The sequence below is a fragment of the Elephas maximus genome, chromosome 22 (assembly GCF_024166365.1).
Source record: "Elephas maximus indicus isolate mEleMax1 chromosome 22, mEleMax1 primary haplotype, whole genome shotgun sequence".
Taxonomy (NCBI): Eukaryota; Metazoa; Chordata; class Mammalia; order Proboscidea; family Elephantidae; genus Elephas; species Elephas maximus.
In genome coordinates this window covers 31,075,008-31,088,258 of record NC_064840.1, presented here as the reverse complement: position 1 = coordinate 31,088,258, position 13,251 = coordinate 31,075,008, and the positions used below count along the sequence as shown (strand labels likewise).

General features: G+C 43.7%; 1 protein-coding gene across 1 annotated transcript in view; it reads left to right on the top strand.

The window, feature by feature from the left end:
- The window catches only part of MYO18B (myosin XVIIIB), a 327,968-nt gene that overhangs the window by 148,355 nt on the left and 166,362 nt on the right, over nucleotides 1–13,251 (top strand). Inside the window, exon 25 of the mRNA XM_049865475.1 lies at nucleotides 1,689–1,778. Coding sequence (XP_049721432.1) covers nucleotides 1,689–1,778 — 90 coding nt within the window. The remainder of the gene's footprint in view (nucleotides 1–1,688; nucleotides 1,779–13,251) is intronic.

Genomic DNA, 13,251 nt, shown 5'->3' with positions numbered 1-13,251 from the left:
TGTATTCTGTTTGATTCCATTTAACTTTAGGATATGTAAATATGTACATGTCAAAAGTCTAAAATATAAAAATATGTAAAAAGGTGTGCTCAGAGAAAACTTCCTTTCCTGACCCTTCCACTCTGTTAACCACAAAAAAAAAAAAAAAAACCCATATGGTTGAGCAGATTCCAACTCATAGCGACCCTATAGGATAGAATAGGACTGCCCCATAGAGTTTCCAAGGAGTGCCTGGTGGATTTGAACAGCCGACCTCTTGGTTAGCAGCCGTAGCTCTTAACCACTGTGCCACCAGGGTTTCCTCCACTGTGTTACCACCCCCTATTTATGTTGTTGTTATGTGTGCCGGCAAGTCGATTCTGACTCACAGCTACCCTATAGGACAGAGTAGGACTGCTGCAAAGGGTTTCTAGGTTGTGATCTTTGTGAGAGCAGATCACCAGATCTTTTCTCCTGCAGAGCAGCTGCTGGGTTTGAACTGCCAACCTTTCGGGTTAGCAGCTGAGTTCTTAACTATTGTACTACCATAGCTCCTCCTTCCTATGTTCCCTTTTGCAAAAATTTGCAAATACATACACATACATTCTTAGTTCCTTTCTTACACAAAAGATAACATACTATATATACTTTTCTGCAACTTGCATTTTTCACTTAAAATATATTCTGAAAATCATGCTGCATCTATTATAGAGATCCTCCTAGTTCTCTTCTTACGGGTGCATAGTACTCGTTTATCTGTAGCATAGTACTCCTTTGTCTGTAGCATGGTACTCCTTTGTCTGTAGCATAGTACTCCTTTGTAGCATGGTACTCCTTTGTATGTTCCGTAGTGCATTCAACCAGCCTTTTGTGAATGGGCATGTAGGTTGCTTCCTATGGTGGTTGTATAAGCATGGGGTTGAGTCATTGGCAGAAAAGCGATAATTGGGAAAGATAAGTGCTGAGCGCACCATAGCCACTCAGAGTTGCCCAGCCCCGGGCTAAGCAGTGGTCCCATTCCGAGGGTTCACATTCATACCCAACTGGGCTGGTGTGGAGCAGAGATGTTGGTAGCTGGAAATGATGAAAGAAAAACCTCCCTCGTTGAACTTAACATTTTGGCATCATCACAGGTGTGCTTGCTGAATCACCCACTCCATTCTTAAGCCACTCTTTCATTTTTAAAATAAAGTTTACTTTTTAGAAGAGTTTTACAGGGTTACAGAAAAACATACAGACATACAGTTCTCGTCTGCCCCCTCCCTTCCGCCTGCCTAGTATTTCTCCTATTAACCTCTTGCATTTTTTTTCACTTTTTATTAAAGGAATTTACAGATACCCATAAAAGCAAAGAGAATAGTTATAATGAACTTTTATACACTCATCATCTGGCTTCAGTGACAATCAGTCTTCTGCCATCATTGTTTCATCTGTCCTGCTCTGCATTATTTTTTTTCTTTTTTTGCCTCAAGTATTTTAAAGCAAATCCCGAACATCATATCGTTTCACCTTCAGGGTGTGCCTCCAACAGATAAGGATGTGAAAAAGTACCATTTTCACCCCTGACAAAATTAGAAGTAATTTTTAAAAATGTCATCTAATACCTCATGTGTGTTCAACTGTCCCCCCCATTCTCCAGCCACTCTTAACACAAATGGAATGTACCTCTCGGTCCCAGAATGGCTATTGTTAAGTGTTTGTTTTCATAGGAGGAGCTTACAATGCTGAGACAGAAGCTAGACAAATCAGAGAAGTCGCGGAATGAACTCCGGCAGAATGCAGACCTGTTAGAGAGCAAGGTATCCTGGGGTCCCTGTGAGGGGTGGTGTCTGTTGGGAGAAAGAAAATGGCAATTCACCTGCCACTGTGCTAAGTGCTTTAGAAGCATCCTCAGGATACCCCTGTGAGGTATGTGCTGTTATGCTGAGATTGTCCCCATTTTACAGAGGCAGAAACTGAGGCCCTGGGATATTAGCTGAGATTCAAACCTAAGTCATGTGGTTATAAATGGAAGCATTACTTAAATAAGTTACAAAAGCATAAATCACTACGGAAAAGGTGATAATTTGGCTATATTAAAGTAACAGACTTCCCGTTTATCACAGCATAAAGTAAAGACACTCCTCATACTTGGAGAAGAAATTTGCAACATATGTAACTGGCAAAGAGAATCCAGCATATGTAAAGAACTTCCTCAAATAAATTGGAAAAAGACAAACACTCCAATAGGGGAAAAAAAAAAAAAAAAACGGGTAAAACATATGAACAGGCAGTTCCCAAGGGAGGGATTCTTTTTCAAGAGTTCAGATGTTTAGGAACTCAAACGGCCAATAAACTCATGAAAAGATGCTAACCTAACTAGCAATTAAAAAGTGCAAATTAACACCACAGTAGGTACCATTTCACACGTCAGATTGGCAAAATTGAAAAGTCTGATATAGCCAAGTGTTGGCAAGGATGTGTAGCAGCGGGAACTCTTATGTACTGCCAGTGGGGGTGTGAATTGATCTGATTACTCCTGAGAAATTTGGCATTATCTATGAAAGTTGAACCTGTTCATAGAACAAGATGTTCATAGCAGCAGCATTTGTCATGTTGAATGAACACCCAAATGGAAGTCTATTGATAGGAGAATGGATGAGCACATTTTGTTATATTAAAATTTAAATGACCAAAAAGTGAAAATGAATGAAGAGCTGGGCAAAATGTGGTCTGTGGGCCAAAATCATCTTGTCATCTGTTTTCGTAAATAAAGTTTTATTGGAACCCAGCCACACGTATAATCCATGGCTGCTTTGGGCTACACTGGCACCAATAGTTACAACAAAGGCCATAAGACCCCCAGAGCCTAAAATACTCTCTGGCCCTTTACAGAAAAAGTTTGCTGGTCCCTGATCTACAGATACATTTATCAACATGGATGGTCCTCACAAATATAATGCTAAAATAAACAATTAAATTACATAAGAATACCTAAAATATGATATCATACATATTATTTTAAAATTTGCAGGACAATATTATATATTGATTAGTGGCATATGCACATATATATATATATATATAAAATCCATTGGCTCTTAGTCAATTCTGGCTCATGGTGGCCCCATATGTGCCAGAGTAGAACTGTGCTCCATAGGGTTTTCAGTGGCTGTAATCTTATAGGAATTCCTGGGTGGTGCAAGTGATTAACACACTCATCTGGTAACTGAAAGGTTAGAGGTTTATGCCTACCCAGAGGCACCTCAGAAGAAGGACCTGGTGATCTACTTTCAAAAAGTCAGCCACTGAAAACCCAATGGACCACAATTCTACTCTGATATACATGGAGGTCGCCATGAGTCAGGATCTCCTTGATGGCAACTGATTTTTATCTTATGGAAGTAGATCACCAGGCCTTTCTTCTTTGGCACTGCTGGGTGGATTTGAACCACCAACCTCTTGGTTAGTAGCCAAGTCCAAACTGTTTGTGCCACCTAGAGATGTATACATATACAGTTTATGGTGTAAGGATATTCATGGGAATAATAAACACCACATTCAGAATAGTGGTTACCTCTAGGACTCAACGGCACTGGATCTAGGAATAGGAAGGGGCATGGGATTGAAGAAGATTATGCTGGGGTGTGTGTGGTGGGTATCTTCACCTGGGCATTGAGTTCAGGGGCTGGGGATGAAGACATGAACAGAAAATCCCTACCCTCAAGGAGGCCACTGCAAATTATGGACAGACTCCTAAACAAATTCATACATTACCATGTGGTACATGACTAGTGAGCTTTGGGTAGACCAACAGGGATTATTTGAGAAAAGCCAGTTCATCTTTCAGGGCCAAGGCTAGGGTGAGGTGAGCAAGGCACTGTCCTGAGGTACAAAATTTAGAGGGCACCAAAAAACTCAGTAATCAAACAATATTGAATGCAATAATTATAAAAATGTAAATTAATGCAAAAAACCCATGATGAAAAAATACCAAAATTTTGAATACATGGAGGATTCATGGGACATGATTAGAGTAAGGCAGGTGAGGCTCCCACGCTGCATGGTGGCATCCTGTCTTTAATTATAATTCTGGTATTTTATTATTCATGGCATCTTCCCCTGTATGTGACTCCGTTTCCCTGCTCTTCTCCCCATTTATAAGACACCACTCGGGAGGGATTAGAACTAAGACCCACCCTACTCTGGTATGATTTAACTGATAGTATCTTCAAAGAAAGACTATTTCCCCAAACAAGGTCACATACGCAGGTTACAGATGTAAAAACTTCAACGTATCTTTTTGAGGGCCAGCATTCAATCCATAACAGGCTCCTTACAGGGACAGTCACACCTGCAGAGAGATTAGGAGATCTGGTTTAGAGGCTCCACAGGAGTCTGCACCCCACTTACAGAAAGACCGTAAAGGGAAGAGAAAATGACGCACACATGTCTCATACCCTCCTTCAAGGCTCCAGAGAGTGAATAGCCTGATCTCTCTTGCTGGAAGCAGCAACCAGCAGAGCAGTGGAAGTGAAAAGCCAGAGCTGGGGGCTGGACGGGAATATAGGCGGCTGCCCTGTAGGAATTCCTTCCTGCTGAGCTGACCTTTGATGCAGTAATGAATCACAGGCTGTCTTGGGGGTTTGCAGTGCATTAGCTACTAGGGAAGCACTGGGGACAGGGATGGGATAAAGATCCTTTGCGTGCAGAGCTACAGTGTGGGGGACACCTGGGGAAGGAAGGGAGGTAGTCCAGGCTTCTGGGCCCTGAACTAAGCAAACATGAATTGGCACCTATTGAATTTTCTTTTCTGCCCAGGGTCTTTGCATCTTTGTATCACAGGTGGTTAAAAAAAAAAAAAAAAGGTATATGGGGCCTTGCAAAAATAAAACAGAAAAGCTAGGAAAATTAGAGTTGAAGAGTATACAAACCAGGGAGTTAGAAAAATGGAAATTTACCTTTGGCCTCAGATTCGATCTCATTTCAGACTTTGCATGTGCTATTCCTTCTGCCTGGAATACCTCCCTTCACCAGTCTTCACCTAGTTAATGCCTCTTTATGCCCTTTCATTTGGTGTAATTACTTTCCCCAAGAAGCCTTCTCTAACCCTCTAAGGGTGGGTTAGGCCTCTTCTATATGATAACACTGGCCCTATCCTTTTCTCTTGCTGCATTTCAATGACCTGGTATATGCCTGTGTCCCAGCTGGACTGTGAGACCCCCCAGGGCAAGGATGCCTCATAGTCTTAGACCTGGCACAGAATAGACAATTTTGAATGGTGAATATAAACATTAAATTAAAAAAATTTTTTTTTTAAAAGGGCTGAAAATTTTATATTGAGCTCCCTGGCAGCCAAGGCAAAGAGGAAAATAAGATATTCCATGAATGTATTGTGCTTAGGTTAAAAAAAAACACACCTGTTGTTTGAGAGGAGAATAACTTGTTTGGGTGTTGCGATCTTAGAGAAGTTTCTCCCATGGGTCCTCATGAAAGGGGCGCTAAAGTATATGGCAAAGTATGACCTCAGCAATATTCATACAGTAATTAAAAGAGGAGTTCTGCAGGAGTACTTTGGGTTGTATCATCCTAAACTGCAAGGCCAAGGGCATGTTGTCAATGTCCAAAGCAGTGCTTCATCCAGGGAGCACATTCAGCGAACACACGTATGCCACCAGCACCCAGAGTGAGACACAGAATATTCCCAGTTGCCCTTAAAAGTCCTCCTCATGCCCCTTTTCAGTCACCCAGAGTGAGACACAGAATATTCCCAGTTGCCCTTAAAAGTCCTCCTCATGCCCCTTTTCAGTTACTACCCTCCAAGGGTAACACCACCAAGCTGACTTCTAATGCTGTAGATTAGTTTTTTGCTGTTTTCAAACTTTACCTAAATGCAATCAAATATGTATCATCTTTCCTTTGATCTTCTGTTTGTGAGATTCGCCTATGGTGTTGTGGGTGGTTGTGGATCATTCATTCTCATTGCTGTATAGTGTTTAATTTTGTGTATAGAGCACTATTTTACTTATCCATTCTACCCTCAACAGAACCCTCATGGAGCAGTGGTTAAGCGTTTGGCTGCTATCTAAAAGGTCAGCAGTTTGAATCTACCAGCTACTCCTTGGAAACCCTATGGGGCAGTTCTACTCTGTCCTATAGAGTCTCTATCAGTCTGAATCAACTTGATGGCAATTTTTTTCCCCTACTATAAACACACATTTGTGTTCTTTCAAACTGTTATGAATAAAACTGCTATGAACATCCTTGCACATGTCTTTTGGTGCACATATTATACATTTCTGTTAGGAATATACCTAGGAGTGGAGATGCTGGCCCTTAAGTTATTTCTGTGTTCAGTTTTAGTAGATACGCCAGTTTGCCAAAGTGTATCAATTTCCACTCCCACGGCCATGGCCATGTGGAGAGTTCCAGTTGCTCCTCACCCTTATCAGCACTTGATATTGTCTGTCTTTTTCATTTAGCTATTTTGGTGAGTGTACAGTGTTATCAAATTGTGATTTTAATTTGCACCTTTCACTTGTTGTTGCCTGTTTGGTTATCCTCTTTGACAAAGTGCTTTTCAAGTCTTTTGCCCATTTTTCTACTTATTTAAAATAGCATCTCTTTATTTACACTGGATATGAGTTGTTTGTTCTATACTTTCACTGCAGGTAACTTCTTCCATTCTGTGGCTTGCCTCCTCAGATGGCACTACTTTTCAGTTGTGTTTTATGAAGCCCAAAGTTTCTTCAAAGCTGCCAAAGGGGCGAGGAGGAGGTCACAGGGCTCCAGGACTCCCCAGCCTGCTTCAACTGCAGCTGCTCCACTTTTTCTTTCATTTTATATCTTACCAATTCTCAGATTCATGTCTTTTCCTGCCTTTTACATCTCTGCAGTTGGGACCTGACTTAACACTCAGTGGCACCTCGTACATACAATTGGCCTGGCTTTATCTTAACACTCTATAATGGTGCACTTTACAGTCATTGGCAGCTCAGATTGAGTGAAATGTGACATATTGGGGCCCAAGTAAGATTTTATTTGAAGAAAAGTTTCTTACTCCCTCTCCCTCCAGAAGCTACCATTGATTTGAGTGTCTTAGTTACCTAGTGCTGCTATAATGGAAATACAACAAGTGGGTGGCTATAACAAACAGAAATTTATTTTCTCAAAGTTTAGGAGGCTGGAAGTACAAATTCATGGCGGTGGCTCTAGGGAAAGGCTTTCTCTGTCAACTCTGGGGGAAAGCCATTGTTCCTCGGTTCCTGGGCAATCTTCGTGTGGCATGACATCTGTCTTCCCCTATTTCTTCTTCCTTGCTTAATCTGTTCCTTTTCTATCTCAAAAGAGATTGATTTAAGATACGCCCTACACTAATACTGTCTCATGAATGTGACAAAGAACACCCATCCTGAAGTGGCATTATAATCACCACAGCGGTTAGGATTTATGATAGTATTTTCAGGGATACAATTCAATCCATAACACAGAGCATCTGAATCACCTGGGGAGCCATCAGCCCTGGAGCTTCCCTGTCCCATCTTCTGAATTTTGACCCTGGAGGGAGGTCTGGGGGTGACGGGGCATCACTGCCTCTTTAACAAGCCCTGAGTGATCCTGATGCAGGGGACCCCAGGGTGTCACTGTGAGAAATGCTGGCATAGAACAGTGCTTCTCAAACTTGAGAGTGTGTCCAAATCCCCTGGAGGACTTGTTGGAATACAGATGACTGGATCCAGCCTCAGAGATTCTGAGTCAGTAGGCTCTGCATTTCCAGCGGGTGATCAGTGATGTGGCAGGTTCTGTGTTTCTAGCGAGTTCTCAGGTGATACCGAAGCTACTGGTCTGGGGGCCACACTTTGAGAAACACTGGGCTGGGGAACAGGTAGAAGTTATCTCCTTCCACATGATTCTACTTTCTTCCAAGTGAGTTTCTGTTAGGAATTGGGCTGCAGACACCCCTCCAGCATCACACATTATGAAGTTACCCCAACATTGTTCACGGCCTCTGTGTCTCACCCCCTCCCTGCCCCCCACCTCAGTAGGGGGGAAGCAAAATTGATAGAAATGTTACTGAAACATGTTGTGTCTCATCAGTGGAAACTCCATTTGACTAGGCTGATTAAAAAGACAACATTATTGCAAAATGATTTAAGTGCTTCATTTGCCAAGGAGATGAAGAGCTGCCTGGACTCCGGCTGTAAATATTCCTCATGTGTGCAAAATCTGCCTGATGCAAAGTGGAGTATTTAATTCCACAAGAAAAGCAGGTCCATCTTCTTGTAGGAGGTACCTCTAAAGCTTTGGGAGCAGGTGGGGGATATATGACAGGGTGACGTGTTTTTTCTTTTTTCCTTCTCTGGAATAGGTTCTGGATTTCTGCCAGGAACTTATTTATGGCAAAAGACAGAGGCCCGCGCTCTTCAGGTTTCTGGTCTCAGTAGCCTAACTAGCTTCACTTTTTGGAAAGGAATTGGTGAAATAATCCACCAGGACACAAAGGGCACTGGAGATTTAGGTCTGAAAGTCCATCTGCAAAGTGCTGAGGGAGTTTGGTACTAGGTGTGGCTGGCAGGAGGGGAAGGGAAGAAACTTACTGGGATCATATGCTCAACTGGGGACTGAGCTCAGGCCGCCACATCCCAGGTCTCTGGACCCCTCCTTCTGCGGGATTGTGGGATTGAAGGTGTGGCTACCTAACCCCTGAGAGAATAAACCTACTGCCTTCGAGTCAATTCCAACTCATAGCTATCCTTTAGGACAGAGTAGAACTGCCCCGTCAGGTTTCCAAGGCTATAATATTTACAGACAAAGAGCGCACAAGCCAGCTGGGGCTTCAGTGGGGATGGCCCTTTCTCTTGCTGAGCAACTGGTGGGTTCAAACTACCGATGTTTTGATTAGCAGCTGAGTGCTTAACCACTGCACCACCTGGGCTCTTTCCCAACAGAATAAGACTGCTTGATTCTCGACCTGACTCTGGATATTAGGTTCTCTGGGGCTTTAACTGCCAGGGCAGACTGGACATGGAGGTGCTGTAGTCGTAGCTGGGGAGTGTTCAGGGATGACCACAGTAGGGTGAGCAAAGGCCCCGTAGGGAGGGACACAGCTAGGATGTTCTTTCTCACTGTGTGCCTCAGTTTCCCCATATAAAAATCAGGGCCATAATCTCTTCTGTATGTACCTCCCAGTGCAAACGAGGAAGCTGGAGGCTGTGCAAGGTAAGGGGTCAGAAAAATGAGCTGACCTTGTATATCTGGGCTCCAAGTTGCCTAGAGTTGAGCCGGCTTGGGATCCAGACTGCCAGCTTCACTCTCTTATTGCTGCGGGATCCTGGGCAAATTCTTCAGGTCTCTGAGCCTTTGTCTCATCATCAGTTAAATGGTGACAATTGTTACTTCCTTTTCATGGGGCCGTGGTGAGGATTCCACCAAGAGGTGCATATAAAGTCGTCATCTCACTGCCCGTTACTTAGCAAGTCTTCACACATCACCGCCATTATTAATACACATCAAAACCAGTTTTCCCCTCCCCTTCCCGGTGGTGTAGTGGTTAAGTACTAAGGCTGCGATCTGAAAGGTCAATAGTTCAAAACCACCAGGCGCTCCTTGGAAACTCTATGGGGCAGTTCTACTCCATCCTATAGGGTGACTGAGTCAGAATTGATTCAACGGCAATGCTTTTTTTTTTCTTTTTTGTACCCCTAGTAGACTGTGAAGGAGCCCTGGTAGTACAATGGTTAAGCACTTGGCTGCTAACCAAAAGGTTGAGGTTGGAACCCACCTAGCAGCTCCATGGGAGAAAAGACTTGGCTATCTGCTCCCATAAAGATTAAAAAAATCCTTTGCCATGGAGTCAATTCCGACTCACGGTGACCCTATAGGACAGAGTGGAACTGCCCACAGGGTTTCCAAGGAGCGCCTGGTGAATTTGAACTGTCAACCTTTTGGTTAGTAGCTGTAGCTCTTAATCAGTATGTCACCAGGGTTTCCCCATAAAGATTGCAGTCTTGGAAACCCTGTGGGGGCAGTTCTCCTCTGGCCTATAGGGTAGCTATAAGTCGGAATTGACTCAATGGCAATGGGTTTGGTTTGGTTATCTATTACTGTTACTTAGAAGCAGGCCATATGACTGGATGGTATTTCCCCCAGGGAGTGATATGCACAGGGTAGTCCCTGAACTGGTGCCCAGCGTGAGTCTCTGGGGAATCCCTGGGAGCCTGCCACTAAGCTAAGGATTTGTTCTGAATTTTCTCTGATGACCGAATCAGCTTTGGGGCAGGTACCATGAAGCTGAAGCCACGGCTTAATCTCCTTGACAAACAGTGCACAAGCCAGCTGGGGCTTCAGTGGGGCTGGCCCTTCATCTATTGATTCACTTTCCCTTTTTAATCTTGCAGATTGATAGGTATGAGGTGGGGCTTCCCTACCATGGGGGGCCCAGGCAGGCTCTGTTTGGCACAGCTCATTAAGGGTGGTGGCATCCAGGTCTGATCTGGCCTTCCATCTGTCCCCTACTGGCTTTTTGACCTTGGCCAAGTCATTTCATGTCTCTAAGCCATGAATCCCAGTCTGTTCCAGGTAGATATGGCTCCCGCCCTGCTGACCCCCAGGGCTAGGAGGTGGGGGTTTGAGTCAGATGGTGGATGTGGGACAGAGGAGAGAATGGTTATGAGACAGGCTGCCTGGGCTTCACACCCTCTGCTACTTACCATCTATGATCCTGGGCAAATCATTTTACCTCTCAGTGCCTCAGTTTCCTGTTCTGTAAAAAGGGAATAACAAAAATACTTTATGAGATATTTGATGGGCTTAAAAAAGACAACGGGTGCAAAGTGCTTAGCATGTCTATCCTCAGGATTTAATAAGTGTGAGCTATTTCTTATGCAAGGGTTATAATGAACAGGTTCTTTTGGAGCAAACGGAAAAGTACGGAGGGAGAGTCAAAGGGGGTTGTTTTCTGCTGTCTGCAGGTCAGGTAGCTTTTAGACCTGAGAATCTCTCCATACGAGAGCTGAGGGCAGGGTTGGTTAAAGACACATGGGTGCCACTGTGGTTACTTGTCCTCCTGACTCGATGATAGGGTCCTTGGGGGCAGAGTCTGGTACATGGTAGGTGCTCATATAATGCCTGTTGGATCCATGAGTGCAAGTGTCAATGACAGCCCAAGGGACCCCATGCCTGTTCCTAATTTAATGTCCATCAAATCTTAGTTACCTGTAGGGCCATCCAAGGCACAACAATTGGTCTCTATTCCCCTGGAGCAGCAGAGGGAGAAGGAGAGTCAGGAATAGGAGGAGGAAATGGAATGTGTGGCTAATTGCCTCCATGAACAACTGCCTCCTTTGCCATGCAATCAGAAGAACTGGATGGTACCTGGCTACTATTACTGAACATTTTGCTCAAAGATTCTATAGAAGAATCCTGATCAAAAGGGGGAAAATGCAGAACAGGATTTCAAATTCCAATGGACTCCAGACTTTCTGGAGCCATGGAGGCTGGATGAACTCCTGGAACTATTGCCCTGAGATAATCATTAAACCTTAAACCAAAAATATCCTGTGAAGTCTTCTTAAAACCATACAATAATATATAGCTTAACTAGTAACAACAATAGTCTAGCTTAACTGGTAGAAAATATCTTCCTTGAGTGTAATGCTCTTTTAAGAACTATCTATATGGGGTCAAAGTGACAACAGCAACTGGAAAGATTAGATAGGAACCTCGGAGGCAGAGAGCTTATGGTAGTAGAGGAGGGGCAACTCAGAGAATGAGGGTGAGAATGGTTGCACAACTCAAAGAATGTAATCAGTGTCACTGAACTGTACATGTAACAACTGTTAAATTGGTGTATGTTTTGCTGTGTATATTCTCAACAGCAAAAATCTTAGTTACCCACTTTTCCCTAACTGCAAATACCTTACTGTCAGTGCACAGCACGTGTTCTGTTTGACTCTATGCAGTGTGTTCAGTTTGTTCCCTCCTGTCCTCTTCCCTCTAGTGGACCTTCAGAGATCATTGTCCCTAAGTAGAAAGACTGTTTCTGATGATTTGGCCAAGTGGTGGATCCAGGGAGGTTTTCAAAATAATTTCTAGCTAATTAGTCCTTGAATAATCTGTGAGGACCCTTCTGGGTTTGCAAACCTGGCTCTCCCCTCATTAAATTGGTTTTCAGTTTGCATCTCCTAACAGCTCCGGGCGTGGTGCCCACACCTCACCTCCAGTGACAAAGCCCCTGGGCCCCTGCTATGTGGGAAGGGAGAGGAATTTGTGGGGACAGGGGAAAGTCAAGGGCATCTTGTCTCCATGGAAGCCCTCGGTTACTTCCCCAACTTGAAAGAACTGATTGTCCTTTGGGCTCCAAACTTGGGTTCTGTGAAACTCAAAATTAATGCGTTAAATTAATTTTGTGCTCCCCTTGCTCAGGCCGATTAGCGCAAATTAAGTTTCACACTAATTGGCTAAGGCAGAGAGAACACAATCTCGGAGCCTGGGATTAATGCTGATTGCAGGGCTGGGCAGGGATTAACCGGTCTGTACCTCCTGGCCATTGCAAACAATCACTTCTCAAGCTCAAATACCTTTGCGTGCCCAAATGTAGCCCACCTCAAATCAAGTGTGAGGCCCATGTTAGGAGACCCTGGCATATTCTGTGGCAGCAATTTTCAAACTTTGTTGTGCGTATGAATCACCTTGGAGTGGGTTGAAATGCAGATTCCTGGGCTCCACCTCAGAGATTATGCTTTGAGGGATCAGGGGATCCGGGAATTTGCAATATTTTTCCTTTTCTTCATATATATATATATATATGTGAGCTCTGGTGGTGCAGTGGTTGAGCGCTCAGCTGCTAACCAAAAGGTCAGCAGTTTGAACCCACTGGCCACTCTGCTGGATAAAGATATGACAATCTGCTTCTGTAAAGATTACAGCCTTGGAAACTCCATGGGGTGGTTCTACTCTGTCCTATAGAGTCGCTAAGAGTCAGAATCGACTCAACGGCAATGAGTTTATATGTATACGTGTGTGTGTGTGTGTGTGTGTGTGTGTAAACAAAGATTTGCCATTTCAATGTTTTTTGCATGTACAATTCAGTGACATTCATTACATTCCTCATGCTATGCAGCCATAACCACTATCCCTTTCCAGATTTTTCTATCTCTTTAGGAGAAGCTCAGTGCCTCCTAAGCAATAGCCAAAATAGAAAAAAAAACCCAAAATATCCATCAACAGATGAATGGATAAGCAAAATGTGGTCTCCACATACGGTGGAATATTACTCAGCCATAAGGAGAAATG